Raw genomic sequence first — 26,388 nt, 5'->3', positions numbered from 1 at the left:
ACCTGAACAGCCTCGTCAGATGGTACAGTATTTCGAAATATTATTTCCAATAAATCAATAAATAGAGCTCCGAAAGTTTCCTTAATCTGAACTTCTGAAAGTTTTAGATTTTCATCTACTCCATGTATGCCCGACCACCAATTAATAGGCATTAACTACGCCATGCGAGATCATTTAAATTGACGCGGGCGGGGGCCTCCACTACAAAACAACTCCGGTTTAATTCCATCGGACCACACACACATGAGCAGCAGCTGACCAGCTGTCATCTGGTGGTGGCATTCCTAGGCTGTCAAAATGTCAACGTCACGGCGCTGGACGCTGGTGCGGCGGAGCATAGCCAGCCCGCCGCCGGCAGCCGCTAACGAGGACGAATAGCGGCGGCGCGGCGCGGCAGGGCGAGGCGCGGCGGGCAGCTGGTGGTTGGGGCTCGGAACCCAGCCAGGCGCGGGGTTTGGTGGTTGTTGACTTGTAGCAGCACACGGACATGGCGGCGGGGTGCCAAATCTGACTCGGTCAGTTGGGAGCGCGCCAGAGCGTCAGACCCGTGCGGTTGGCGAGCCGACAGCCGAGGCGCTGGCGCTCCGCCTCCTGGTGGCGCGCCGTCCCGTGCTCCCGACCGCCGAGGCGCGCGCATGACGATCGGCAACGGCAGGCATGGTCGGTTGAGACGTCACCGCTTGCCGGCTTCGCGCCGCGGGCACGAGGTGGACGGATCGCCGGGGACGTGAGGAGGAGGGCGGTTGGGCGAGCCGTTGATGGACACACGCCGGGGACTGGCAGCGTTGCTGCGTTGGTGTCTTGGTCACCGGCACCCACCCCTGCCACCCAGCGAGCTCTTTTTCCTTGGACTGAAACCGTCGGCCGGCTGGAGAGTTTAACATGGGCCGGTCGACAACTCAACATCGCCACAGAAACGATCCAGAATTTGGGGCCATTTCGCGGGACAATACCATGTGAACCGAAATGCGTAGTAATACTGGTGACTGGTGAGCAGTAACGGACAGTAGGACAGCGGTTTTAATGATGCATATGCCAGCATGGGGCGCATCTTCTGCTTGTATACACCATGCTGGCGCTGTTCTTTTCAGAGGTTGCCACACCGATCTAACGACGCCGACAGATAAAAATGATGGGTGCTGTATAAAGAAATTAAGAATGTATAGTGTTCAGAAGCAAATGGATAGTTTACTCATAGTGGACTGTTACACAATGTGTTCTTTTGTTATACTGAACTGTACTTCTGAAAAGTCTAGTAGTCTACATCAGCTTCCTAGTAATAAAAAAGATCATACAGAAATGACAAACAAAAGTCTGTTAAGAAGACCTCACTTCATCATCTTCTAGGATAAGAAATAGTCCGCACGAAGAGTGAAAAAGAGCACAACCAATAATCCAATATCAGCACTGCCAGGCCTAGGATGATTCAGGAACTCCATCATTCTTCTCAGGCGGAGATGCAGTATTATCCCCTTCGATCGATTTTTCCTCTTCGCTTAGAACAGTTTCATTCACCGGGGAGGCCCTTTCAGCTGAATCCTCAACTGCAGGATTAGCTGAGTCTGATGCTGGGTCCACAGCTAGTATCTCATCACCAGCATCAAAAAGGCCCTCTCTAACCAAGGCAGAATAGATGTCATGAACATTGATGTCTGGGTTTTGCAAGCTTGCCAAAAGTTCCGCCTCTTCAGCATTATCTGCTTCTGTTGATTTTTCATCCGCTGCTCCATCCATCCTGGTCGACAAAGCTGGGTCCTGAAGCCATCATTGAGGTAACATTGTTAGGGGATTGTTCATACTTGGGCCAGGACCAACAGAACAGTAAAGCAAGAACTACAAGTTAGTCGCGGATGAGCTTGGTATGAATCAAACAATGCAAAATTGTTCCGTCCAACATCCTTACTTCAAGTAACATCTTTAAAATTTAGTCAACGAAGAAGTAATATAGCTTTTTTTTAGAACAGGAAGTAATATAGCTAAGAATGCCCAGTATTTGGGACTTAGACTCTGAAAGTTGTAATGACCATCATTCAGGAACTCCCAGAAAAGCATGTAACGGAAAAGGGATATTTAATTATACTACAATTTTAAATAAAAATTATGGACGAGAACAAATATGCACAAATCTCTACATGAGGAAATAATCAGTTAGCTTGCCATGTCAACTGATGAATACATATGTGTGCTACTGCAAGGGGTTGCCTTGGATTTATAGGATTTATAAAAAAAAAATCCTTTTGCAGCCAAAGTATAGAAAGATGCAGAAGACAAAGCTACACAGACCAGTGGCATCGAGGTAGAAGGAGAATTAACTGTGTTATGGTGTACTTCACTCGTGCCTGTATTCTCTACAGAAGCATCTCGTGCTGTATTACTCGCATCATCATCTGCAAGGAGCATGATATGGCAGAACAAAGAAAGAAAAGTAATCAATTACGTGAATAAAATTATTGAATTTAAAAGAGTATATAACAATGCAAAATTGCAAGAAAAATCGAGGTTATGATGATATGATTATTCAATAAGCCAAATGGCATATGAAGTAAAACCATGTTTCAAAAAACTACGCACATAGGCAGAAACAGAAAAATAGTCACGTACAGAACTTGTAGGGATTAACAAGTGCAGCTTCCAACATTGCTTTGAATTCTCGTGAGGCAGATACTAGAGAGTCTGTCTCCCCCTGGATTACAAAAAACAACAGATTTGATACTATGTAGGAATACACACGTTGCCAGCTCCAGCTAAGAGTACTAGATATTCTAGAACATGCAAGAATATCAGACGGCACGGTGAATGAAGAACTCCAATATGATAAATAAACCATCTACCTTTTCAAAACCTTCCTGCACTCCAAGCATTTGAGATCCAAATAGATCATAAGGTCCCAAATCTGAAGACTCCCCTTGAAACTCTCGCAGCCAGCTGAAGTCATCAGTTATAGCTTGTGCATCATCTATTTGAATATATAGAAAAACTCAATGAATATGTTCACAGAAAGTATGAGACTTTTTCTGAAGACAGACAACTGGGAAAAAAACACTATTACCTGCCAAGCCACAGCTATTGTCATGATTATACTCTTCAGAACCAATAATATGTGGGAGAGGATTGTATGTGGACATAGCCTTCAAGAGTCAAGAAGTGAATCCAAGTCAAAATGTTGAGCAAAAATCAAATGCCAATGAAATGGGTTTGATTTCAGGCAAATTGAACTTAAAAAAGGCGCTAGATGGACAGTGGGTTAGTGCATAACTGGACACCTAGGCAGACAATTTGACAATCAGGTGTTAGGCAGGAAGTGGGCTAGGCGACCTTTTTTTCCAACAGTGCTACTATCAACAATGGCATAGCTAAACAATCCCATTACCATATTGCCAAATTTTGGCTGTGGACCAGATTTGGCATGCATGTACTACCTGTCGAACTCTTAGCAAAATTCAGTTCAAAATAGCAAAATCCTTTTTCATACCAAATCCAGGGTTATGAAAGGATCTGTTTAGCTGGAAGCTGAAATACCCCAATTATGTTTTCCAAGATTTGGCCATCAAATTGACCGCCATTGAACTGGCAAGAAAGTGAACTGAGATGCCAAGGGAAATGGAATCTTTCCTAAATTTGCCAGAAAACTAAATGGGCGTGAAACCCAGTCAACAACTCAACATGCACAAATTCTGGCAACAACAAGTGGCTCTTGCTCTTTGGCTCCAAAACAAACAAACCCAAATCCATGATAAAATTTACTATCCCAAGTTAGGGCACAAAAATAAACAGTTGCCAACATTCCTTTTGCAAGTAACATTACCAATACTGATTGGACATAATCTCTCTTGTGGCCTGGAGATCCTGGGTTTGAACCAGCCTCTTTGCAGAATTTTAAAGGAATTTTGCAAGGGTAAGGCTGTATATGAATTCCCTTCCCCAGACCCCACCTTGTGTGGGAGCTTTCAGCACTGGGTACACCCTTATTGGACATGATCTCTGTAACCAATCAATACTTTGCAAAAACCATTGACCATACAAGCAAAGCTTACCCTGAAAACAGAGGTCGTCGAACGGCCTTTCTTTCGAAAGTGATCCTTACAGGAAGCAAGTCCTATATGCAAAGCGTCTTTGTATCTTGGTAAGATATCACGTTCATAATCCTGAGCTCGCACTTGTGGCAGAGTAGAACTTCGTACACCGTCTCGTGTTTTCAAGTCAATATTATCATCATCAGAAACTTTCTGCAGTTAAAGCCTCAATGTCAGACTCAGCGAAAATGGTTTATGTTCCATTACTTGATGAGAAATACAAACATTGTTCTCTAAAACTAACGAAAATAACTACAGATGGACTTTGAAGGGCATGCCAGCATGAAATGAGTAACAAACCATACGTACAGCCAAAAAATAATCCTTTCATAATCTCAAGTCAATAGCCAACAGCTCAATTGTACAAACGACCATAATTCTACTAAATAGAGCGGTTCAGGACAAGGGCAGTGCACACAGATTGGAAACTCTACTTGCATGTTCAGTGAACCTTTGGCGGGTGAGGTGGTCGAAGGCGACCACCGCCGTCTTCATATCCAGCTCGAGCGCCCCGGCCTCCTCCAGCAACCCATTCACCTCCGCGGCAGCCCCTTTAGCCCTCTCCTCCACCCTGTCAGAGAAATGCTGCAGCCACTTCAAGACCTGCAATGTGAGAAGAGAGAAGGCACATCGCACGTTACTCGAGCAGGAACAATGCCTATTTGCCTAGGGTGGGCTTGACTATCAATTCCCAAGTCTGAATAAGATCTCAGCGCTCAAAGAGGTGGTGGACTGAATTGCTACTGATTCGAGCGAGTCTGCGAGCGGGCGCAGGGATCCGCATCGGCCGGCGGCGTGACGGCAAGAATCGCAGGAGGCAGGAGCAGGGCAGTTTAATCGGTACCTGGTTTTGGATTCCGACGTGCTTGGCGATGTAATTGGAGCCGCCGCCACCGCGGATTTCTCCTGCCCAGCGGTGGGCTCCCTGCGCCTCCATCTCGCTCCGCGCTCTTCCTCTCGCCACACGCTCCGGCGGACTTCGTTGCAGGAGGGAGGGGGAAATCGGTTTACCTGAGAAGCGTATTCCAGTCAGAAAATGCCTTACTGGGTACTGGACTGGGCGTCTGGGCCGGGGATGGAAGATAGAACCTGGGCCTTGCTTACTCTCGCTCGGCGGCTCTCTGGGCGACGGCCCGTGCAAGAGTTAGAGTGGGCCAGAAATCTCGAGTCCAGTATGTACAGCTCAATTTCATTTCATTCGCCTGCATGCCTTTTCTTTTTCATTCTTTTTTCCTTAGAGATTGGATTGGATGCATCCTGTTTTGCTTGACTGGGACTCCCGCTAGAACTTCAGCTCCACGCACGAAAATGCTGCAAAAACAATCTGTCAGAGTACACAGTATTATGTAGGAGCTGTGATCCAAGCACAGAAGAAGAACCCTGCATTCTCTACGGACTTCCAAATGGATGTGCATAAGTACTCGTGGCATCAACTAGCTTCTGCGTGCTACAAAAGCAAACGAACAAAGAGTTGCTACCAATCTGGGACCCCCTCTTTTAACTTAAGGTCCTATTTTGCATGGTTCTGAAGCTGACCTTTAGCAACTCTAGCAATAATTCTAGTCAAACACCCCAGCTCCAAAATTTCATGGAGCTATAGTGCAAATAGGGGTGGAATTTTGGACCACCTCTTTTGCAGCTCTAAGACCACCTCTTTTGAACCTCCTCGTGGAGTTGGTGGGTAATTACCCACCAATACCATTGGTTAAAAAAGGTTCATTCTATTCCTCTCGAGACCCCCCCCCCGCGCGCCACATCTCCCTCCCGCGCGCATGTTCCCCCGCGTCCACCCCCGCCGCCGGCTGCCTGAGCCCAGCCGTCGGCCACCGAGCCCTTCCGCCGGCTGCATCTCCCTCTCGACCGCTGTCGACCCGCCGAGCCCCGCCACCGGCCACCGTCCACCCCCGCCGCCCAGCGCCCTCCGCCTTCCACCCGCAGGGGTTAGGCGCGCTGAAGGTGGGCATGGGCTGGCAGTACAGGTGGGACGGGGCCTCCGCGGTGGTGTCGTTCCGCGAGGCCCGTGGCACGCTAGGGCCATGGGCGGCGCCAGCCTACGTGGCCGCACACGCGCTCACGCTCGCGCTCTGCCCACCTTACGCCATCTTCTTCGAGGGTGGCACCGCGCTCGTCTTCGGATTCCTGCCCGGCATCGCGTGCCTCTTCTCCGCCAAGGTCCTGGGGGCATCCACTCCTTCTGGATCGGAAGGTTGCGACGCCTCTCCTGTTCTCTTTCCCTTTCTTCCCTGCTCTGTCGTGCTCTGTTGCGTTCATGAGGAAGAAAAGAGGGGGATAAGAGGATGACAGGTGGGACCATGAGTTGGGGGCAAGAATGGTAATTCACCTTCAAACTCCTCTTTTCTGGAGCTGTGGACACCCTCCCAGCCAAACACTTCCATCAAACAGCTCCAACTCCACTCAGAGCTGGCTCCACCTGGAGTTCTGGAGTGGAGCAGCTCCACCCAGAGTTGGAGCCATGCCAAACAGGATCTTAGACCACGAACTCTGTCAATCTATCCCCGCCGTGTGTACACAAATAGTTCGCTTTGTTATTGTTGGCACTGTCACGTACTCAGCCACGTATATATACACAGTAACACAGCCGAATCCGGAATGCTCTCCAGTTGGTACATTACACAATAGAAGCAACAAGACACCAAATAGAGCATCCAATAGCTCTCCATCAGGTAAACCAAAACAATATGAAAACAAACAACAAACGCAGAGGACCAGCTGCAGCACAAGCTGCATGACAGCCATGGAACAACCCCGATAACAGGGCCGGTCCTGAGATTTGGGAGGCCCGGGGCGAAAGTAAAACTCGGGACCCTTTCATATAAACATTATAACAAATATATATAAAATGTTACCGATAAATATTTAAATGTATCTAAAAGCAATATTTATATCAAATTATTTATACATATTACCTTAAAAATTTCTTTTAACATTTCTCAATGCAAAATCACTTATGATAAGGATGATGTCAATCTCATCCAACAAGTTCTTCTCGATGCATAATGTTGCCAAAACCATTTACCCTCTCATGATGCATAATGTGCATTTACTATGTTCTTAGAGTCACTTACATTGTTATCATCGACGTTGGTGTTAACATTTTCTTGGTTCATCCGCAACAACTATTGCCAACTCATTTGGGTTCATCAAAGCGCCCGTATTCCTCGCAGGGTCTTGATAACTCTTGCCAAATTTATCTATAGCTTCTCCCTGTGATTCTATCAACTCATCCACACATCTCTTCCTTTTCCTTTTCTCGCAGCCTGATTCATATTTCCCATAATTGTTATAAATCAGTTGAGATTAAATAACTTATGATAATGAATTAATAATTAATGATACGGAGAATTAGGAAATTGGCAATCCAGTAGCGTACTTAGGTGCCGACGGAGTCGAACAGGAACAGTCTGATCTCGTCCGACGCAGTCAAACAGGACAGGAACAACTCGACGGCACGACGGGGATCACGCGCGTAGGCAGCAGGAGTGCGTGCGCAGCACGCGTGCGGCGGCGGCCCTGGGTGGCACTGCGGTACTCGAGTGCGCGCGTGTGGCGGCGGCGCTACGGGAGCGGTACTCAATCTACTAACAGGCGAAGGTAATCGGCAGGTCAATTCGTACCAGCCACTATATAGAGACCCACGAGGAAAAATTTTACCAATTGGAGCAGTGTCTCGATTATAGTCTATGTTTACTTGTTTAGCCTGGCAATCTAGGCGTTGGCCTTGGCCTCTAGGCCGGCCTAAAGGCACCTGAGTACCTGACGGAGGGCCCTGACCTGACGTCCAGCTACCTGACACCGGGGCCCCTGGGATTTGGGGGCCCAGGGCAGCCGCCCCCCCTGCCCCCCCTCAGGGCCGGCCCTGCCGATAATCATATCAAAATTAAAAGCCTGAGCCGATAAACTATGTTGACAACTGCACACTGATGTCTCTCGTGTCGTCTATCTGGGCCTCTGCCTCGACAGGTCAATGTTAACTTTGTGTTGCATCGACATCGGGGTCAGAGGCTTGGAGCACTCGGACCCACTTCGTGGGTTCTTGCTATTGGGTTGAATACTTGAATCAATCGCTCAGCTTAGAACACCACGTAAGGGAAATAGTCCTTGGCTATAATAATCTTGGTGATTAATGATAAGATAATCATTGAAACTAATGTGTTTGTAAGATGTATCAGAACTATCAAAATGAGAAGAAAAAGAAAAACTTAGAAGAATTCTACGACATCCAAATGATAGTAAAGAAATCCAAAGACAGTCTTATTATAAGGTTTACAAATGATGGTAATGAAATCGGGATAAAAACATGCGAAGATTTGAAGCGAAACCTACTAAAAATATACACTGACACATTCCACTGACTCATACTCTGGTAATAATAATTGTCACCGATTCAGTCAGTGACCACAAGACCAAGGTAGGTGCGTGCACTGTTAGCACCGATTCATACTCTGGTAACAGTAACCGCACAGAATCAGTTGGTGACCACAGGCAGGGCCAATATAGGCGTGTGCATTGTTACCACCGATTCATACTCTGGTAACAGTAACCGTACCGAATCAGTCGGTGACCACAGGTATGGCCAATGTAAGCGCGTGCACTATTACCACCGATTGATACTCTGGTAACAGTAATCATCACCGAATCAGTCAATGATCGTCGACTCGGCTCAGATCGGCTCAAAATCGGCTCTGGAAGTTTTGCAATATAATTGGGCCTCACCGATTCATACGGTGGCTACAGTCAGCAAATAAGTCGGTGATACGCAGAAAGTTACAATGGCTATGTAACGGATAGTTCTTGGAGTTAGGGCTATATATAACCCATTGCCCGGCCATTTGAGGTGTGTTAGAGCTTGGAGAAGCTATAGGCTTGGTTCTCATGTACACACAAGTGCTCTATCCATCAAAGTGATAAAGAGAAAATTAAGGCAATTAGCATAAGGATTCGGTCTTGATTAGTGCTAGTTTAGATCTATTAGCGCATTGCTTTAGGGTTTAGCCTAGCGTTAGGTGAGGTTTGCACACCTCCTTTGTATCGGTACTTCCACGCATCAAAAGTTGTAAATCTGAGGCTTGTAACTCTTGCGAGACCCTCCAACCACCTAAGAAAAAAGAAGGCATGTCTTGGTTGTGGTGAGGAGGGACACTACATTGAATATTGCCTGTTGATGGAGAAGAGATGCAAGCAAATAAAGAAAGAAAGAAAGAAAAGAAAGGAAGAAGGAAAACAAGGCAAGCAAGAAGAAGGCTTTCATAAGCATTGCAAAGGGGGTGGTTTGATATGACAAGCTCAAGTGATGAAGAAACCCACCGCAAGCCACGTGCCCTCTTATTATCATCAAGCTCACCACATATTTGCCTAATGGCCAAAGGTATGAAAGAGAGCGATGTAAGTGATGATGACTCCCCTCCTTCAATTCATGAGCTTGCAGATCTTGTTTATAGTCAAGAGGTAGCAATAACAAAACTCCTTAATAAAAATAAGAAACTCAAAGAAAAATTGGCTAGCCCATCATCCAATTATAAAGAATTGGCCGAAAGGTTTGATGATATCATTGACCAAAATGATGAGCTAACTAAGAAAATTGAGATCCTTGAATAAGCTAAAACTACCTCTAACAAGACATCCACATCTTTTCAAAAAAAATCTAAAAAGAATGCCTCTACTTCTTGCATTGATTTAATTGATAAATCTTGCTCACCATCTTGCAATGAGACTTGTGCCAAGAATGTTGTTGTAGAAACATGTGATGATCTCATTGCTTAATAAAATGATGATCTCAATCGAGAAGTGGAAAGGCTCATAAAGTACTTAACAAGGCTCAAGGGTAAGGAGAAGGCAAATGAGAGCAAGAAATAACCTCCTCAAAATAACCGTCCTAAGATGGTGAAGAAGCTTGAGAAGAATGCAATCGTGACTTGCTGCTCATGCCATAAAGAAGGCCACAAGTCCTATGAGTGCAAGAACAAGAAGAAGAGGGAAGAAAAGAAGAAGTCAACTCCAACACCTAGCCTTACTTGAAGGTTGACAATAAGAAGAGCACAACCTACCTCCTCAAGAAGAAAGATGATAAGACGGTGGCTTATTTGATCAACAAGCAAGGCAAGCGGTGGAACCAACCTATTTGGGTGCCCAAGAAAATCATTACTACCATGAAGGGCTCCAAGAAGGTTTTCGTTCCAAAGGCGACTTAGAGTCCACAGGACTCGGGAGGATTTGGAGACTTGGTCACAAGAGGAGCATTTCATACAAGTGCCAAGTTAATCAAGATTTGAAGCAAGTTGCAAATCATTGATGAATCCTATGCCCAAATCCTCTAAAGGTAACTAGGTAACCAGATATACTTTCCTGCCTTTTCAATTAGCGTCTAGTTCCTATGGTTGTATAAGATTGCATGAGCATATTTAATTTTTTTTTGCATTACCTAGTGTGCAATTTCATATGGTAGGTTGCTTGTGCTTCTCTCTAACCCATGAGCAACCTACATGGTTTATTAGTTGTAGGAAAATAGCATTAGTGCTTATTTCATACCTTATGTGGCTAGTCCAAGTCATAGGATAACTTCCCAATGTCGTTATTGACTAGTGCATGCCTCTCACAAGAAATTCAAATCCTTGTATGCACATATTTAGGGGGAGCTATCTTATTGTTTGTGATTTTGAGACTAACATTGTTTGCAAGCTTATCATGTGTGTAATCGAATGTTACAAGAAATAATCCTCGAAGATATGTAAGGATTATTCTTCAAATGGTGCTCAAATGTTCATTTGGTATCTTTGTCTACATTGATATCATACATTTCAATTCATTTAACGCTATCTCTCCATGCATAATATAGATTAAACTCCTCATCTTGTCTTAATTGACTAGTTGTGCATATGCTTTGCCATCCACTGTATGTATACACACACTTAGGAAAGCTTAGTCTATGTTATGTGAGTTCCATGTTCATGATTTTGTTTGCCTTCCACATCCAAAAGATTATGATCTATGAAACTCTCCCTTGTGCTTTTAATGTCTTCCTTTTTCGGCGTTTGATTCCACGGGGGAGAATTTTAGCAACCAAAGCAAGTAAACCTTAAAGGGGGAGCCGCCCTTAAGGGGGAGCATGAAAAGAAAGTAAGAACCTCAACTATAGGAGAGATTGTACATTTTAAGCTTGTGAGAGATTGCAAGAATTTGGTCCAAGAAAGGGAGAAAAGTGGCATTGGATTTTTTTGAGGGGGGGCGGGGGGGCTTATGATCATATGATCACATGAAAGGGATTTCAAGTTAGTTTTCAAATTGGTAAGAGTAAGGTATGATTTAATTCAATTTGATATTCATTGCATATTTCAATTTGCATATGATTTTTGCTCTTGTATTGCATCTAAGCAAATAGTTGAACTTAACTTCTATATTATCTCTTGCTTTGATTGTGTTGTCATCACAAAAAGGGGGAGATTATAAGAAAAATGGCCCTAGGCCATAATGATTTTGGTGATTAATGATAAGATAATCATTGGGACTAATGCGTTTGCAAGATGTACATTTGTAGGTGTTTTATAAGTCACAAGGATGAATTACAAAACCATCAAAATGAGATGAGAAAAAAAGGCTTAGAAGAATTCTACGACATCCAAATGATAGTAAAGAAATCCAGAGATAGTCTTATTCTAAGGCATAGAAATGATGGCAATCAAAACCGGGACAAAGACACGTGAAGATTTGAAACAAATCCTGCTGAAAATATGCACCGACACATTCCACTGACTCATACTCTAGTAACAAAAATCGTCATCGATTCAGTCGGTGACCACAGGACCAAGGTAGGCGCGTGCATTGTTACCACCGATTCATACTTTGGTAATAGTAACCATCACCGAATCAATCGGTGACCACAGGCAGGACCAAGGTAGGCGCGTGCACTGTTACCACCGATTCATACTATGGTAACAGCAATCGTCACCGAATCAGTCGATGACCACAGGCAGGGCCAAGGTAGGCGCGTGCACTATTACCACCGATTCATACTTTGGTAACAGTAACCATCACCGAATGAGTCGGCTCATATCGGCTCAAAATCGACTCTAAAAGTTTTGGAGTATAATTGGACCTCACCGATTCATACGGTGGCTACAGTGACAAGGGCAGCGAATAAGTCGATGATACGAAGAAAATTACAATGGCTAGTTCTTGGAGTTGAGGCTATATATACCCTATTGCCCGACCATTTGAGGTGTGTTAGAGTTTGGAGAAGCTATAGGTTTGGCTCTCACATGCACACAAGTGCTCTATTCATGAAAGTGCTAAAGAGAAGATTAAGACAATTAGCATAAGGATTAGGTCTTGATCAGTGCTAGTCTAGGCCTATTAGCGCATTGTTTTAGGGTTTAGCTTAGAGTTAGGTGAGATTTGCACACTTCCTTTGTATCGGTGCTTGCGCGCACCAAGAGTTGTAAATTCGGGGCTTGCAGATCTTGTGAGACCCTCCAACCGTGTTTGTGGAGTGGCCGCATGTGCTTGTAAGAGGAAGGAGAGGCCCTCGGCGTTTTGCCGAAGCTCCACCAAGTGAAGAGCGGCAAGGAGCATCCGAGAGAGGCTAGGCGGAGACCCACTTGCATGTGGGGAAGGCCCGTCGGCTATCCTACGGAGTTACTTGACCACGGAGTTTATGTCCTTGCGCGGGCATTCCCTTTGAGGGGGGGCTCCAACAACGAGGACTAGTGGAAAGTTTTGCTTTCCGATACCTCGGTAAAAATCGTCGTGTCGCCACGCCGGGATTTTGCCTTCTCTACCTCATTTACCTTCCACATTTCTTATTGCACTTTCAGCTCCGCATTTACCTTTCCTAGAATTGTCATGTATAGTTTATAGGATTGGAACCTAGGGTGCAAAACTCTTTTGTGGTAGAGATAACAACACATAGGAAAACCTAGTGCACATCTATATAGAAATTGATATAGATTTTTATTTTTGCTTAGAGTCTTAGTTTTTAGAACACACAATTCACCCCCTTCTTGTGGTGTCACGGTCTCTTCAACCACGATGGCATGCATACTCTTGTTTGTATTGAGATGAGGACATCCAAAGTCCAAACCACTGGGATCGAGGCTGCTCACCACGTATCTATCACTCGTCCACACGAGCGTATCGACGGGTGCCGCCAGCTGCACGCCCGTCAGCGTCAGGCGGGGCTCTTGATCGCATCGCCGTCCGTCGTCCTCGCCTTACGCCGTTGAGTTCATCACCAACCAACATGCCGGCGCCTCCGGCGATCTTGATGACGATGATGCCTTCTCCACCACGTGCAAGTGGTTCACACCACGGTCGCAGATGACGATCTTGCCGGTGACCTTCTTTTGGGCGAGCGTGCCGGCCAAGCAGAGCCCGCCCGCCCTTGCTCGTTGTGTCATTCGACGCTTTGGTAGCGTAGGTGAGCGGCAAGGTGTCGCCGCCATACGAGGATACGCTTTGGCATCTTGCTGTTGCCCAAAATATGTTGGTGTTGTAGAACGTCGACGTCGTCTGCCACCGCGGCCTCCATAGCCGCTAGGAGTTCGGCGCTATAGCACACCCGCGGGCCCAGCACACATTGTACGCCACGACGCGCACATGCCCCTGGCCGTGCTTACCCTTCCGATCCCAACGCCCCGCCTCTGTGCTAGCCGTGCTCGAGGTCGGAGCTAACGACGAGGACGCCGGGCTTGGACTCAAGGCCTCAAGCTATGCAGCCTGCGCTGGCATCATCCGCGTCGCCGCTGGACGGTGCTGGCGCGGTGGAGGGTAGCAAAGCCGCCACCGCCAGAGCTGCGTCTTTGGCAGTGGCGTCCTCGCCGGCCGCCGTCTTATTGGCCTGGATAGTAGGGGTTTTCTGAAAATCAACGAACCAAGTATTTTTCAATAACACCCCTAATTTGGATCGCGATCAATAATCCTTAGGACGTCCGGGTGGATTTTTATGTAAAGCCCCTTATTTGAATCGCGATTATTAACCGCGATTCGATATTTTTCATAGAGTCCCCTACTTATTTACAAATAAACCCTTCATTCACCTCTAGATGGGCAGCCGCTCCTTCTCTCCTGTCGGCGATCCGCCGCTGATGAGGGCCACCGCCCTCTATCCACGCAAGCGCAAGGCTCGACCAATCCATGCTCTCCCCTTCACATCTTCGAGCCCTAGCACCAGCTCCTCACCCACCCGCCCTCGCGGCAAGGACCAAAAGCTCGCGCATTTGCTTCATACGAGCCCAGGTATGCTTAGGCCTTGCCGATCCGCCGTGCCGGGACGAGATGAGTCCTCCGGTGGCGACGTCCGGCGGCTCCGTGCGGAAGGAATTTGGTCAACTGGCGCCAGTCATGCTCTGTTCTTGCGGCCGAGAGAGAAAAGAGTAAGTTCAGAGATTCAGGTATTCTAAGATGATTGTGGCCAGCCACGTGACAGTTATTCATTATGATCTTCTTTTGTTTTTCTTTCTCTTTCTTTATGTCGGCGTATGCGAGTTGGGTGAAGAGAGGGAAAATGATTTTTTTTTCAACGAAAAGAAAAAAGAATGGGTAATGGTTGACTTTTTTTTTCAAGAGAGGATGATGGTTGACTAGCAGACGGGGATTATGATCGGTCGAAAAAGTTAGCAATAGGACCGTCCTAGAAAGGTCACATATGCATCATAATGCTGCCGACCATTGCCAGCATCATCGTAGTGCGCGGTGAGGTGCCCATTTCACCGTGCAATTTTCACGCTCCTGTCGTACTCATCTTCAGTTCTTCACACTTTGCTTCAGCCATCTTTCCCTAACGGAATCAGTTTCTTTCAGTTTCCAAATGGTGTGTTAGATCCAAATGTTTTCAATTTCATTTTTGCTTCGTTCTGAATTTTAACCCAAAAAGGGATATAGAAGGAACAACCGAACAAGACACCAAACAGAGCATCATTAGCTCTCCGTCAGGTAAAACAACAGACGGAGGAGAGGACCAGCTGCCGCACTTCACCAACTAGGCAACTACTAATCATGCACAAGCAACTATCTGCACGACTGCACTCTACTGTCTCTCTTGTCGTCTGTGTGCCGTTGCCTTTGCCTCGACAGGTCAATGTTAACTTTGTGTTGCATCGAGATCGGGGCCGGAGCACTCGGACAGCCACGTGACAGTTACTCATCATGATGTTTTTTTTTCCCTTCCCTTTATGTCGGCGTAGGACAAAAGAACGGATACGACTAGGATGAAGAGAGGGTAAAGGAATGGGTAATGGTTGACTACCAGATGGGGATGGTATGCCGTCGAAAAAGCTGGCAATAGTACCGGCCTATCAAGGTCATCTATGAATCATGACGCTGCCGACCGTGGTGCTCATCATCGTAGCGCGCGGTGAAGTGCCCATTTCCATTTCACAATGCAATCTTCACGCTCATGTCACCTTCAGTTCTTCAGAATCTACCTTGGCCATCAGTTTTTTCAGGTTTCCAGATGCTGTCACAGCCATGGTTCAATTCCGGACTGAGTTTTGGTTGAAAAAAGTTTAAGCAAATTCGAAAATGTCGTCGTCATCCTTGCATCCACCGTGTCCACAACATGGTCCCGCATCGTGCGAGGATTGAGAGACGTCAGCTCCAAACCTGCAATTTCTAATTTGCCTTTCCTGACTCTAGTGACGTATCTTTGATAATTTTGGAAAATCGACCCTCCATACGTCTTTTGGCTCTAGCAATAACTTGAGACGATAAAACTATAATAAAATTCAAGAAAAAACAGCTACGCGTGAAACTTTTGACCTATATATATGACTTTATTTACTGTGAAAACTTTTGACCACAATCTACGAAATTCAGTTGAAACTGAAATCACTAATCACAGTTAAAAAAAATACAAATTTCGGCATGCACTGCCAAAATTTCCTTGGATAAGTCTGATGAAGACATGCCAATTTTCTGCCGCTAGCCACGAAGGATCAATGCGTTGAGAAAACATCTGATGAAATTTTGGGGGAGTTTATGTTCCAATCAATCCTACTCTGGTCGATGGTGAGCGCTGGAAAAATATCCGAGGCTTAATCGTGGTTAGGCCAGCAAACCCTCGCACCACCGTCATTGTCAAGCCACACAAATAAACTAGTCTCCCACCATAAACAAAACAAGAAAAAACAAGAAAAAAACAGATAAAGAAAATAAAGAAAATCCAGGGGGAAGAGAAAGAGGAAGAGGAAGCAAGCGAGAAGGTCAAGCCGCGAAGAGAACAGGCGCACGGCACAGATCCCTCTCCTCTCCCTTTCTCTCTCCTCGACCCTTCCGACGCGGCAAAGTAAAAACACAGGGAGGGAGAGGGAGAGAGAAAGAGGGAGCAGGAGGAGACCGTAATCCCAACCCCCAGCCCCAAATCCTGGTCCAACCTCTCAATCAGGGGAGCCTCCGGGTGTCTGATCGGGTCGGAGGATTCGGGGGGCGCAGCCATGAACGAGAAGGCATCCGTCTCCAAGGAGCTCAACGCCAAGCACAAGAAGGTCCGGTTGTTGCTTCCTGCTCCGAGTTTTTCTTAGATCGGGACCGCGCGCTGCTGCTTCGGTTGATGAGAGGATTGAGGGGGAATCCGTTTTCGTGTGCGGTTAATTGTTTGGTTCGGGATTAAGGATTCGGGATCTGCGGTGACGTCGGCAGTTGATTTCTCTTTCGCCGCTGCGCTGATCTGCGTAATTGATTTGTGATTCTGCTGTTGAGTTGATGCGAGGGGCGGATCCGAGCTCTGCTCTGTGCCGTTTTGCTAAGGGTCGTGTGGGGGACCAAGGAAACGACGCTCACTGTTGGTAATGCTTAGGGCTCTTCAATCGACTGTTAGAAGGCGGATTGATTCCGAACTTTCTTATCAGTGTCTGTCTGTTAGACTTACAGACTATCTCGTTTATCTTGTGTATGGTGATAAGAAAGGATGAACCATTTTTTGGCTCCCTTTTATTGTAGTTCAAGTGCACCTCGCTAGCTGTCTTCATTTTCAAGCCAAAAATTCGCCAGTTTGTTGACCCGCTCAACTATGTCATGTATTCTTTATGCCGTGTTAACATCATTCTTAACTGATTGTATCTTCTCTGTTCCAGATATTGGAAGGTCTTCTTCGGCTGCCTGAGAACAGAGAATGTGCGGACTGCAAGTCAAAGTGAGTGGAACTGTGCTGTTTGGTTGTTTCAAACATGGAAAATGGTGATTTAGACATCTGGATGTCATCAAAATAACCCCCTTAAAATTTTGTAGTTATCGCTTGAGTAGATGGAATGCTATTTTATGGTTCAAAACATCTATCTAAATTTCTTTAGGCATATATGTTTCACGTGCAAACGCACCTTTGATTACAGGAAAATGGTCTAAAATGAAAATTTTATGTCAGCGGAAAAGGATTTCAGTGGATTGTAGTTTTTAGTTTTATCCTAGTCTCCTAGTGAATCTAGCAATTAGCAAAGCCTCCTTAACTTCTTTATATTCCATGTTGTTGCATGTACTATTGGTAGATACTTGTGCTTACAACTTTGCTCATGTTTACGCTCCTAATTTGACCATATTGCAGGGGTCCTCGATGGGCAAGTGTGAATCTGGGGATCTTTATATGCATGACGTGTTCTGGAATTCATAGAAGCCTTGGGGTGCATATATCTAAGGTCAGTGACTAATCATGTGCATGAGCTTTGCTGTTTACTTTTCCAACTCAGCATCTGTCTCTAGCAGACATTTTGTCCTTCATAGTACTCAGAGAATTGAATTGAAGCCACAACACTGATGTATGGCTTAAGGTGATCTGCTTTTGAAGACAATTGCTAGCTGTTGACCCTTTGTTTTACAGCGTCAAATGTTTATACTTGAAATTGTGTATTATGCTGCCAACTTCAATTTCACTGCATAAAAATAGCTGGCATAACGGCAATCATGTTTCACTACAGCACTACCCAGTTCTAGAGTATCAGCTTAGTTATCCTTATCATGCGTGAACCTTGGCATCTAGCTGTGTTTATGTTTTTTGTCGGCTACATTGCTTCTACCCTGATCTTGTTGCATTTAAGTTTATTTAGTTTGTGGATAACAAAATTTGTGTAAGCCAGAGAGACGACAACAATTCTTTTGATGCCTTCACACGACACAGTTTGCTTTCTTTGATGTTGTATTGTCTTTATAAAGAGCTGGTGATCAAATAATCCACGACTTATATCATTTTAGTAAAGGATTTTCTTCCTTATGCAGGTAAGATCTGCCACCCTGGATACATGGCTGCCAGAGCAAGTTGCATTTATTCAATGTATGGATTACAATCTGTTGTGAAATTTGAAGGGCAATTTTAGCTGAATAAAACCATGATGGCATTTCTCATGATGGTTGCATTTGTTTTCTTACAGCAATGGGAAATGAAAAGGCAAACAGCTATTGGGAAGCAGAGCTGCCTCCTAACTATGATAGAGTTGGGATAGAGAATTTCATCCGTGCAAAGTATGGTTCTTTCCAGATCTTTCAGCACTTTGAATCTAGCATAACTTATTCCTATCTGCTTTCTTTTCAAACACTACATGTGACTAATATTATGCCTGAATGTAGATACGAGGACAAGAGATGGGTACCGAGGAATGGAACATCTCGACCTTCCTCCGGTGCTCGAGATGAGAAGAACCAAGAATCTCCGGCTAGTGCTAACAGAAGTGGATATGGTCACAGATCTTCATTTGAGCAAAACCGTGCTTCACCAGCTCCGAGCAAAATTGCACCTGTAGCTTCTAGGATGCCCTCTCAGGTATCCCTTAACTACCACAAGCTTTCATAGGCAATAGTCAATTTGTCAATGTCAAACTGATTAACATCTCTTCAGACAACTTCTTTAAAAATTTTAGCACTTGTCCGTCAACTTAAGATGAGTAATCCATGTTGCAGAATTTTTAATTATTAATCACTTTAATACACCAACAATAACAAGGCATTAAGTCCAAGAGTTACTTTAATAATGTACTAGTTGAAATGAAATAACTTTAACATCACATATGAGACACTACATACACTAAGCCATATTGACTAAAAACAGTTACAGCTTAAATTGTTGATAACCTGACATATTAAAACTTGAACTTGTTGATATGCAATAGCATGGTAATGAATGTTTCATGAATGAGCATGGATAAAGGCCCCGATAGGCATTATATGGTATATTGTGGTCAAGGGCATGTTTACAGTTTGTTTCTTATGCTTGTCCTTGACAACCAATCTTGATGGTAATCAGTGGTTTCATCTGGTTCATATAGTCTTCGCTTACCATAATCTCTAGCCTAGTTGGTCAAATTAGTCAATGTTTACACTTTAGCATTGTGATCATGTGTGATGAATAAAGGTATTATGTCTAACCAGTGAACTGTTCAGCATTAGGATTGCACATTATTCTATTTGAAATTTGAATACTGCTTCAAGTAGTTTTGGAGACTAAAGTTAGTTCATTCCTATTTTTTCTCTATATTTTATATGTTTCCTTGTTTATTTAGTTGAATAATCTTGAGTTTCAATCTGGCATTGCATGGGAAGCAGGCATCACCTCCAAAGGTAGAACCACCAGTTCCTAAGGTGGTTTCACCTCCTCAGCTACAGAAATCTCCTGTCAACGTTGATGCAACACCCCCTAAAGTTGAGAAGCCATCGGTTGCACCACCTCCTAAAGTTGATTACGCCACTGATCTCTTTAACATGTTATCTATGGATGGAACAACGGAGAAAGAGTCAGAGTCATCTTCAAATGATGATAATGCCTGGGATGGCTTCCAGTGTAAGTTTTTGCAACTAATCTTTTGACTGAGGAATTATTCAATTTCCCTTTTTTTTTTGCTGTTGCTCATGGAATATTCAAAATTGTTCAGCTGCACAACCAGTGCCTAGCTCAGAGAAAAAGGATTCTGCCAAACCAGCAGAAATTAAGCCCCAGCCCACGTCAGGAATAGAAGACTTATTTAAAGACCCGCCAGCTGTGTCATTATCCTCAGCTCCAGCCGTTTCCCAAGTAAATGCAAAGAATGATATCATGAGTTTGTTTGAGAAGGTGAGCACCATCACTCGTTTTACGACATTGTTCATGAAAAAATTGCTGTTCTCACAAATGAAAGGGCACATCTATGGTGTAAGGAATAGCTATGTCATCACTCATTTCACAACATTCTTCATGAACAATGGCTCTTCTCGCAAATTAAAGGGCACATCTATGGTCTATCTAAGGAATAGCTATGTTTTGCAGTCCAATATGGTATCACCGTTCGCTGCCCATCAGCAGCAGCTGGCGTTTATGTCCCAGCAACAAGCTCTTCTATTGGCTGCTCTTAAAGCAGGAAATGCGGGAAATGCACCCCAAATGATTCCGGGGAATGCCAATCAGCTAAATGCTAACGGGTCTATGGGAACCTTACCTTTCCAAAACTGGACAAATCTTGGTTATCAAAACCCTGGGTTGACTCCAGCAGCACAGAATGGTGCCACTAAGGTAAAGACTCGAAGGTGTTACATATATTTATTCACATTATTTCTGAATAAATATATGGTATATTTGTTATCTTTATTTGCTTTACTGTTTGACAGGGTGTGAGCAACAATCAGGACTTATCTGCTGGGAACTTCGGTTTTGGTACTCCTGGGTAAGCTGTATTGTCTGGCATTTAGTTGCAGATTCGTGGTTATTGAAATTTCGTGCTGCGCCACACTGGATTTGTAAACAAAGTTTACATGTGTATTGAAGTACTATTGATCATATGGCCATTTTTTCTGATGCGCGCTGTTGATTGCAGGCTGTACAACATTAGTTCAGCTGTCCCAGCAAATGGGGCCGCGGCTGCAGGTGCTAGCAACAATGGCACTGCATCCACTGCCTCATCTACTCTCCCGTCACAATCTGGCAAAGATTACGATTTTTCCTCATTAACTCAAGGATTTTTCTCCAAGCGATGAGCCCCTTGTGAGCTTGGAAACCGAACAGATCAGCGTGTGATGTTGGACAAGGCATATTGGTTTAGGGAGCACAAGGGGCTTGCACAGACTTATTTTGAGGCAGTCTTTTTTCTGGTGGATACATAGTTACATGACTTTGTAGCTGTCGGGGACAAATAAGAGGGAAAATATGTCGCTAAATAGCTCGTGATGTTTCTACAATTGAGGATTTCATTGTCAGTTATGCCTCCAGCTTTCCTCCAGGATTGTGCCTTGTCAGTTATAGAAGTATAATGCAGCCTTTTCATTATCTTGGTCGTGATTTAGCTGCAATGCCGATACTGATTACAGATTATTTTGTATTGTACAACAATTGGATTTTAATTTGTTTCCGTATTTGTGTACTGTTTTTTTTTGAAACTCGTATTTGTGTACTGTTGTGAGACTGAAGTGGCCTCACTAAGGCATTGAACCACACTTCTTCCCAACATTTGTTCATATATATCTTCAACAGTTCCATGTACCACATGTTTCCCAAGTTCGCAGGTTGCTTCACTATTACTTTATTTCCCTATTTCATGGGCTGCTCACGTACATTTTACCAAAGCCATGGCACGTTCCAATTTGACCAATAAAAAAACCTAACGAACTATATAGTACACCAGCAACTGATTACCAGTTGCCAAATACTATTGATATAATGATGTTAGAAAGATTCATACATTACACATTTGGGATGACTAAGCTACTGAAACAGCAATACAGCATGTACAGAACGGGTTAAAAGGCTACAGCTCATATGGAGTCGGTTAGCCTTGGTTAAGTGATCAGAAGCTCAGTAAACCAGGCCATGATCAACGTATCTGGTTGCTTATTCCAACTCATGAAAAACGCTTCCCAGCAAAGTATATACATGTATTGCTGGCTAAGGGGAAAGAATGCTTGACTTTCTTCAGGTGTAGAGCTACAGCGGAAACAATATTAGGCCTGCAATGCTGAGAATAGTTTCACAGGGAGTAGTCAGCGGTTGTGGCTTATGAGTTATAATATTTGAGATTTCTTCATAAGAAGACCTACTAAATGGATAAATCTCCAGCAATTTCGTATTCCTTCTGCAACGACCTGTGCAAGTAGATGTGCCATTGTTAATTGCAGCTCCATAATTAATGCGCAGTCACCAACAAATTAGTAGAAATCCAGTTATGTCATCCTGCCTAAAAAGACTTGGTCTGCAAATGAAAAAACAAATTATCTTCTGGCAGGTGGTCAAGCAGACATTCTCCACACAGATTAATGAACAAATAATGCAATCATAACAAGCATGGTTCCATGTGGAAACATAAAGACGATGTATCATGTGGTGCGTAGCAAAACAGAAATGCTCTGTTCAGTACTGCAGTATGACTTATAACAACTATAGTTACCTGTCAGCGGTAATCCAATGCGCCAGCACCCAATGTGAATGGAAATGTTAGAGAGCCTGCAATGCACAGAATGCACTTACTGCATAGAAATAATAAGCATTTAAATGGGGAAGAAGACAATACTTGAGCACCTACCATCAGCGGAGCCATTAAGAAAATTAGTATGACCGTGAATGCCTTCGGCGACAATATTGTCAACTGAACTTTGAGTTCGGTCACAATTAGCACCAATAAGGTCAACTATGTCAGGGGGCCTGGTTTGAATAACTTGCTCTACTTGATCCATCAGTATGTTTGATTGGTTTTCCATAAATGTGAATGATTCTGCAGAGGTTGCAGCCCTAGCCGCTGCTATACTGAATATGCGACACAGTAAATTGTAACGTTTTGTCTGAGCAGACTCAGGTTCAAATGAGAAAGCACAACCACCATTTGAAGACCCTGATTTGGCATCCTTTGTCCACCTTTTCACAATGTACTGAACAGGAAGGTCCTTGATATTCCTTGTGTCAAGTACCTTCAGCATATGGCGACATGGGATGCCAATAAACTCAAACGTCTTACAAGTACAGTTCATCATGGAATTGTGTGAATCGAATTTAACAAAATGATCTTTTGGATTGTCTTCAACACTTATCCTGTACTCGAAAATAGTGCCCATCTCACCACAGTTGTAAAGCATGCAATCCATGTATAACTCAAATTCCCTCTCAAACATTTTAAAGGCAGCAGGTGTATATACATTGGCAGCTTGCCTCAACATTCGCATAGGTGGCTTCTTTGTGCTTTGATTAGCATTCACATCAGCTTCCAGCTCTGCAGATCGACGATCACATAATAGTCTTTCAAACTGCTCAAAGAAGTTCAAAAGGTCATATTCCAAGCATAAATGTTTTTTCAACTCACTTGTCAAGCTTTCCTTTTGTTGGACACTTTTCATATCAGCATAAAATGCATCGCGACCATATGGCAATGCCCATTTCTCCTTAATTGAGTACAAATCTGCTAGCCATTGATTATCTTCTAGGTCATATTTTTCCAACATTTCCTTCCATGCTGTCAAAAACTCATCCTCATCCTCACAATCAAATAAGCATCTCTTGAAGTTGCATTCTAGAGTTTTTGAACCGTGGAAAGCTTGACTCAACTGCTGAAGAGCATTTTGGTAAATTTGCCACACACAATAACGATGGGCTGTAGCAGGTAATGTGGCTGCAACAGCTTCACTTATTGCAGCAGATCTATCAGTTAACAATGTCTTAGGATTTCCATTCATTGCCATCTTGAAAGTATCTAATAACCATCTGAAAGCCTCATTACTTTCATCATAAAGTAATGCAGCACCAAAGATAACTGTTTGCTTATGATGATTCAAACCTGTAAACAGAGCAAGTGGCCTACCATAGCCTTGCAATGCATATCCTGAATCAAAACACACTACATCACCAAAATGGACAAAATCTACAGTAGACTTTGAATCTGCCCAGAAAAAATTCGTGAAGTTCCCATTCTCATCAGATTTTACAGCATAGAAGAATGAAGGGTTATCGTGTTGCATCTTTTGCAGGTACTCTAGAGTAGCACCAACATCACCATAGTGTGGAGTCTTTGTACACTTGTATCTTTTGCAACTTCTACCTTCTATGGAATTTAGAGTGGCACTTTCATTAATAAGATTTTGCTTGTGAACAGAATCATCAGGCGATCTATCTGCCAGATCAACTCCATCCTCTTGATCATTTTCTGTACTCTGTGATGCCATGGCAAGATCAGAAGCTGCTGCAGCCCCAAGCTGGTGATTGTGGAAGGTAACAAATTCTGTGACTTGATATTTGCCATTAGTTCCAAGCCTGATGACCATACATGCTGGACAGCCAGTCCGTGTCTCCGGTCGAGGTTTCTTTACTCTTTTCGCTCCTCTCTTCTTCTCACGGAACCCTTCTTTTGAACAAACAAACATTCTTCTGGTGATAACATTCTCAGTATTCACCGTCATGCTAGCCCTTCGCACATTGAACCCAATTTTCCCTGCATACATGCTGTAAAATTCATATGCCTCATCTTCATTTTCAAATTCTGGCATACTTACAGTCTCGTCAACCAGATTTTCTCTCACAGCCCGTGCTTTGCGCCTGATTTTCTTTGCTTTCAGCATATGAATTGTAGATGCTGTTGCCAGTTGATGGTTATGATTTGGTACAAACTCTGTCAAACGGTACTTGCCGTTAGCAGTAAGTCTAATGGTCAAGCTTGCAGGGCACCCAATTCGTGTTTCAGGGCGTGGGCATTTTGCTTCCTTGGCCCCCTTCTTCTTCTCCCGGAAACCCTCTCTTGAGCATACAAAAGTTCTCCTAGTGATTATGTTCTTTGAAGTTGTCCAGAGCGTTGACCTCCGGACAAAGAAGCCCACCTTCTCCGCATAAGCATTGTAGAACTCATACGCATCACTCTCGCCATCAAAAAGCATGTTCACCTTGGGCAACATATTCTCGTCACAGCTATCTATCGCAGGGTTAACATCTGCCGCAGCCACATCCGCCATAGCATTCTGCCCAACAAGAACAGCATTAGCACAACAAGTAACAAGACGTTGTTCTTCATTAGGAGAAATGAGCTGGATCAGAGTGTGTGAGGGAGAGCCTACCGCATTTTGCTGCGGATTTGCAGCATTAAGCAGCAGCGGGACAGGCACCTGAGGAGGCCAAGGCACACATGGACGCAGGAGTACTACATGGCCGGGCCAAGACTGCTGCGCTAGCCTCGGGTCTATGACGGGACTACCTGTGGCATCGGCAGGCCTGAGAGCCTGTACCTGCGGAGGTGCAGTCGCAGGCCCCGGCGCAACTTGGGGATCCTTCTCCCCAAGCGCCGACGGCATCGGGGGTCCCTTTGAACCGCCAATTTCGCTGGTGGGGATTGAACTGCGCCCTCGCCACAGAACCCAAGTCCAAATCCTATGGCGCAAATTGACAGCTCGAGGCCAATCCTGAGCACGTAGAAGATTGAGAATGACTGACTGAACCCCGAAAAAAAATGAACGCTTGATTGGATTAGTACGACACCATGGGTGGAGGAACGAAAATTTTGGATTCGACTGCTCAAGGAGAAGGTGAATGATCTCCCAGAACAAAATCCACTCCGGGAGAAATGCACCCAAGCAGTGGCGGACCCAGCTTTTGGTCAAGACTAGGGCCAAAATTCAGCGACCAAAGCTACAGCACATGTGTCACATATAGAGTAATAGCAATTAGCAACAGGACATGAAAGGGTCCATCTTCATAGCAAAAACACCAAGGTCCACACAATTTGTAAAAGGATCAGCTCTCACATCAGCAATGAAATTATCAAGTTGGCACCAAAGTTTAGAAAGCTCAGTAGGAAAAGTCAGCATAGTAAATCTCAGCAAGTTCAATTAGTTTCTCACGGTCATAATTGGTAAAGGAATTCTTTGGATCTAGACAAGGTGGAGAGTGTTTATCAATTTCATTCAGTTGTGTGGCATGAACACGAGGTAAATAGAGATGCCAATATCCTACTCCTCTTCATTTTGCAGTATCAATTACAAAGCATAGGTCTGAAATTTCAGTGCATGGATGATTCAACTTTCAATCCAAAATTCCAATCAATGAATCGAATAGAAACTAGAAAGAGTCAGATTGGGGAGGGGATAAACACCTCAGAGGCTCAGAACAGGGAGGCCGGCGAGTGGCGGCGCCTGTCTCCTTGCGGCCGGCGGCGTGCACCGCAATGGCGCGCCGGTGCAGCCCGCGCGTGGGGAGACGACCGTAGGTCGGAGGAGGCGAGTCCGCGAGGATCCGAGCCGAGGGGCACTCCGGCGGGCAGTCCAGGCGGCGGCGGCGGCGGAACTAGGCGGGCGGTTCAGGCAGCGTCGGTAGCAACAGGGGATGCGAGAAGTCGCGACACTCGAGTCGCTCGCTAGACAGGCGAGGCGACGGCGGAACGGATTCTTTTGCCCT

At 44.7% G+C, this 26,388-nt stretch overlaps 3 protein-coding genes across 8 annotated transcripts; 1 reads left to right on the top strand and 2 right to left on the bottom strand.

Moving 5' to 3' along the window:
- Positions 1–1,144: 1,144 nt before the first annotated feature.
- Positions 1,145–5,088, bottom strand: LOC101757635. Of its 2 annotated transcripts, none has more exons than XM_004957978.3 (8): positions 4,918–5,088; positions 4,512–4,676; positions 4,035–4,226; positions 3,050–3,128; positions 2,832–2,956; positions 2,602–2,683; positions 2,284–2,387; positions 1,145–1,755 (listed from the first exon to the last, which is right to left on the bottom strand). In XM_004957978.3, the coding sequence occupies exons 1-8, from the start codon at positions 5,008–5,010 to the stop codon at positions 1,417–1,419; spliced, it is 1,179 nt and encodes a 392-aa protein (XP_004958035.1). In that variant the 5' UTR covers positions 5,011–5,088; the 3' UTR covers positions 1,145–1,416. The 2 variants fall into 2 exon arrangements, with proteins under 2 accessions (XP_004958035.1, XP_004958036.1); XM_004957979.3 differs by having other exon boundaries at positions 2,314–2,387.
- An 11,161-nt stretch (positions 5,089–16,249) lies between these two features.
- On the top strand, positions 16,250–21,510 carry LOC101755623 (probable ADP-ribosylation factor GTPase-activating protein AGD5). Its single transcript, XM_004957973.3, has 11 exons — positions 16,250–16,567; positions 17,156–17,214; positions 17,620–17,710; positions 18,288–18,342; positions 18,440–18,530; positions 18,636–18,828; positions 19,608–19,842; positions 19,934–20,112; positions 20,305–20,547; positions 20,643–20,698; positions 20,849–21,510. The coding sequence occupies exons 1-11, from the start codon at positions 16,517–16,519 to the stop codon at positions 21,006–21,008; spliced, it is 1,413 nt and encodes a 470-aa protein (XP_004958030.1). The 5' UTR covers positions 16,250–16,516; the 3' UTR covers positions 21,009–21,510.
- Positions 21,511–21,629: 119 nt separating this feature from the next.
- On the bottom strand, positions 21,630–26,388 carry LOC101756303 (protein FAR1-RELATED SEQUENCE 5). 5 transcript variants are annotated; one of them, XR_002676533.1, is made up of 6 exons: positions 25,474–26,060; positions 25,056–25,397; positions 22,547–24,959; positions 22,412–22,467; positions 22,065–22,216; positions 21,630–21,982 (listed from the first exon to the last, which is right to left on the bottom strand). XR_002676533.1 is itself a non-coding variant. In XM_022824594.1 (6 exons), exons 2-5 carry the CDS (start codon positions 25,474–25,476, stop codon positions 22,415–22,417), a joined length of 2,811 nt encoding a protein of 936 aa, XP_022680329.1. In that variant the 5' UTR covers positions 25,477–25,623; positions 26,087–26,388; the 3' UTR covers positions 21,630–22,216; positions 22,412–22,414. The 5 variants fall into 5 exon arrangements, 4 of the variants coding, with proteins under 4 accessions (XP_022680329.1, XP_022680331.1, XP_004958034.1 ...); XM_022824594.1 differs by adding an exon at positions 26,087–26,388 and having other exon boundaries at positions 21,630–22,216; positions 25,474–25,623; XM_022824596.1 differs by having other exon boundaries at positions 22,065–22,109.

The sequence above is a fragment of the Setaria italica genome, chromosome II (genome assembly GCF_000263155.2).
Source record: "Setaria italica strain Yugu1 chromosome II, Setaria_italica_v2.0, whole genome shotgun sequence".
In the NCBI taxonomy this organism is placed as follows: Eukaryota; Viridiplantae; Streptophyta; class Magnoliopsida; order Poales; family Poaceae; genus Setaria; species Setaria italica.
Note: the sequence above shows the minus strand (reverse complement) of the source record. Positions and strands in the feature narration are given on the sequence as shown.

What these genes read in the sequence shown, in the direction of transcription:
- LOC101757635 (XM_004957978.3), bottom strand. Translation starts at nt 5,010, where the DNA reads ATGGAGGCGCAGGGAGCCCACCGCTGGGCAGGAGAAATCCGCGGTGGC. An exon ending in TGCAGGAAGGTTTTGAAAAG is followed by an intron (nt 2,684 to 2,831) that starts GTAGATGGTTTA and finishes TTTGTAATCCAG; the next exon opens with GGGGAGACAGACTCTCTAGT. An exon ending in TGTTAATCCCTACAAGTTCT is followed by an intron (nt 2,388 to 2,601) that starts GTACGTGACTAT and finishes TGCTCCTTGCAG; the next exon opens with ATGATGATGCGAGTAATACA.
- LOC101755623 (XM_004957973.3), top strand. Translation starts at nt 16,517, where the DNA reads ATGAACGAGAAGGCATCCGTCTCCAAGGAGCTCAACGCCAAGCACAAG. An exon ending in CTTCTAGGATGCCCTCTCAG is followed by an intron (nt 18,829 to 19,607) that starts GTATCCCTTAAC and finishes CATGGGAAGCAG; the next exon opens with GCATCACCTCCAAAGGTAGA. An exon ending in TCATGAGTTTGTTTGAGAAG is followed by an intron (nt 20,113 to 20,304) that starts GTGAGCACCATC and finishes TATGTTTTGCAG; the next exon opens with TCCAATATGGTATCACCGTT.
- LOC101756303 (XM_022824594.1), bottom strand. An exon ending in CAAATCCGCAGCAAAATGCG is followed by an intron (nt 24,960 to 25,055) that starts GTAGGCTCTCCC and finishes CTTGTTGGGCAG; the next exon opens with AATGCTATGGCGGATGTGGC. An exon ending in TCTTAATGGCTCCGCTGATG is followed by an intron (nt 22,468 to 22,546) that starts GTAGGTGCTCAA and finishes TGTGCATTGCAG; the next exon opens with GCTCTCTAACATTTCCATTC.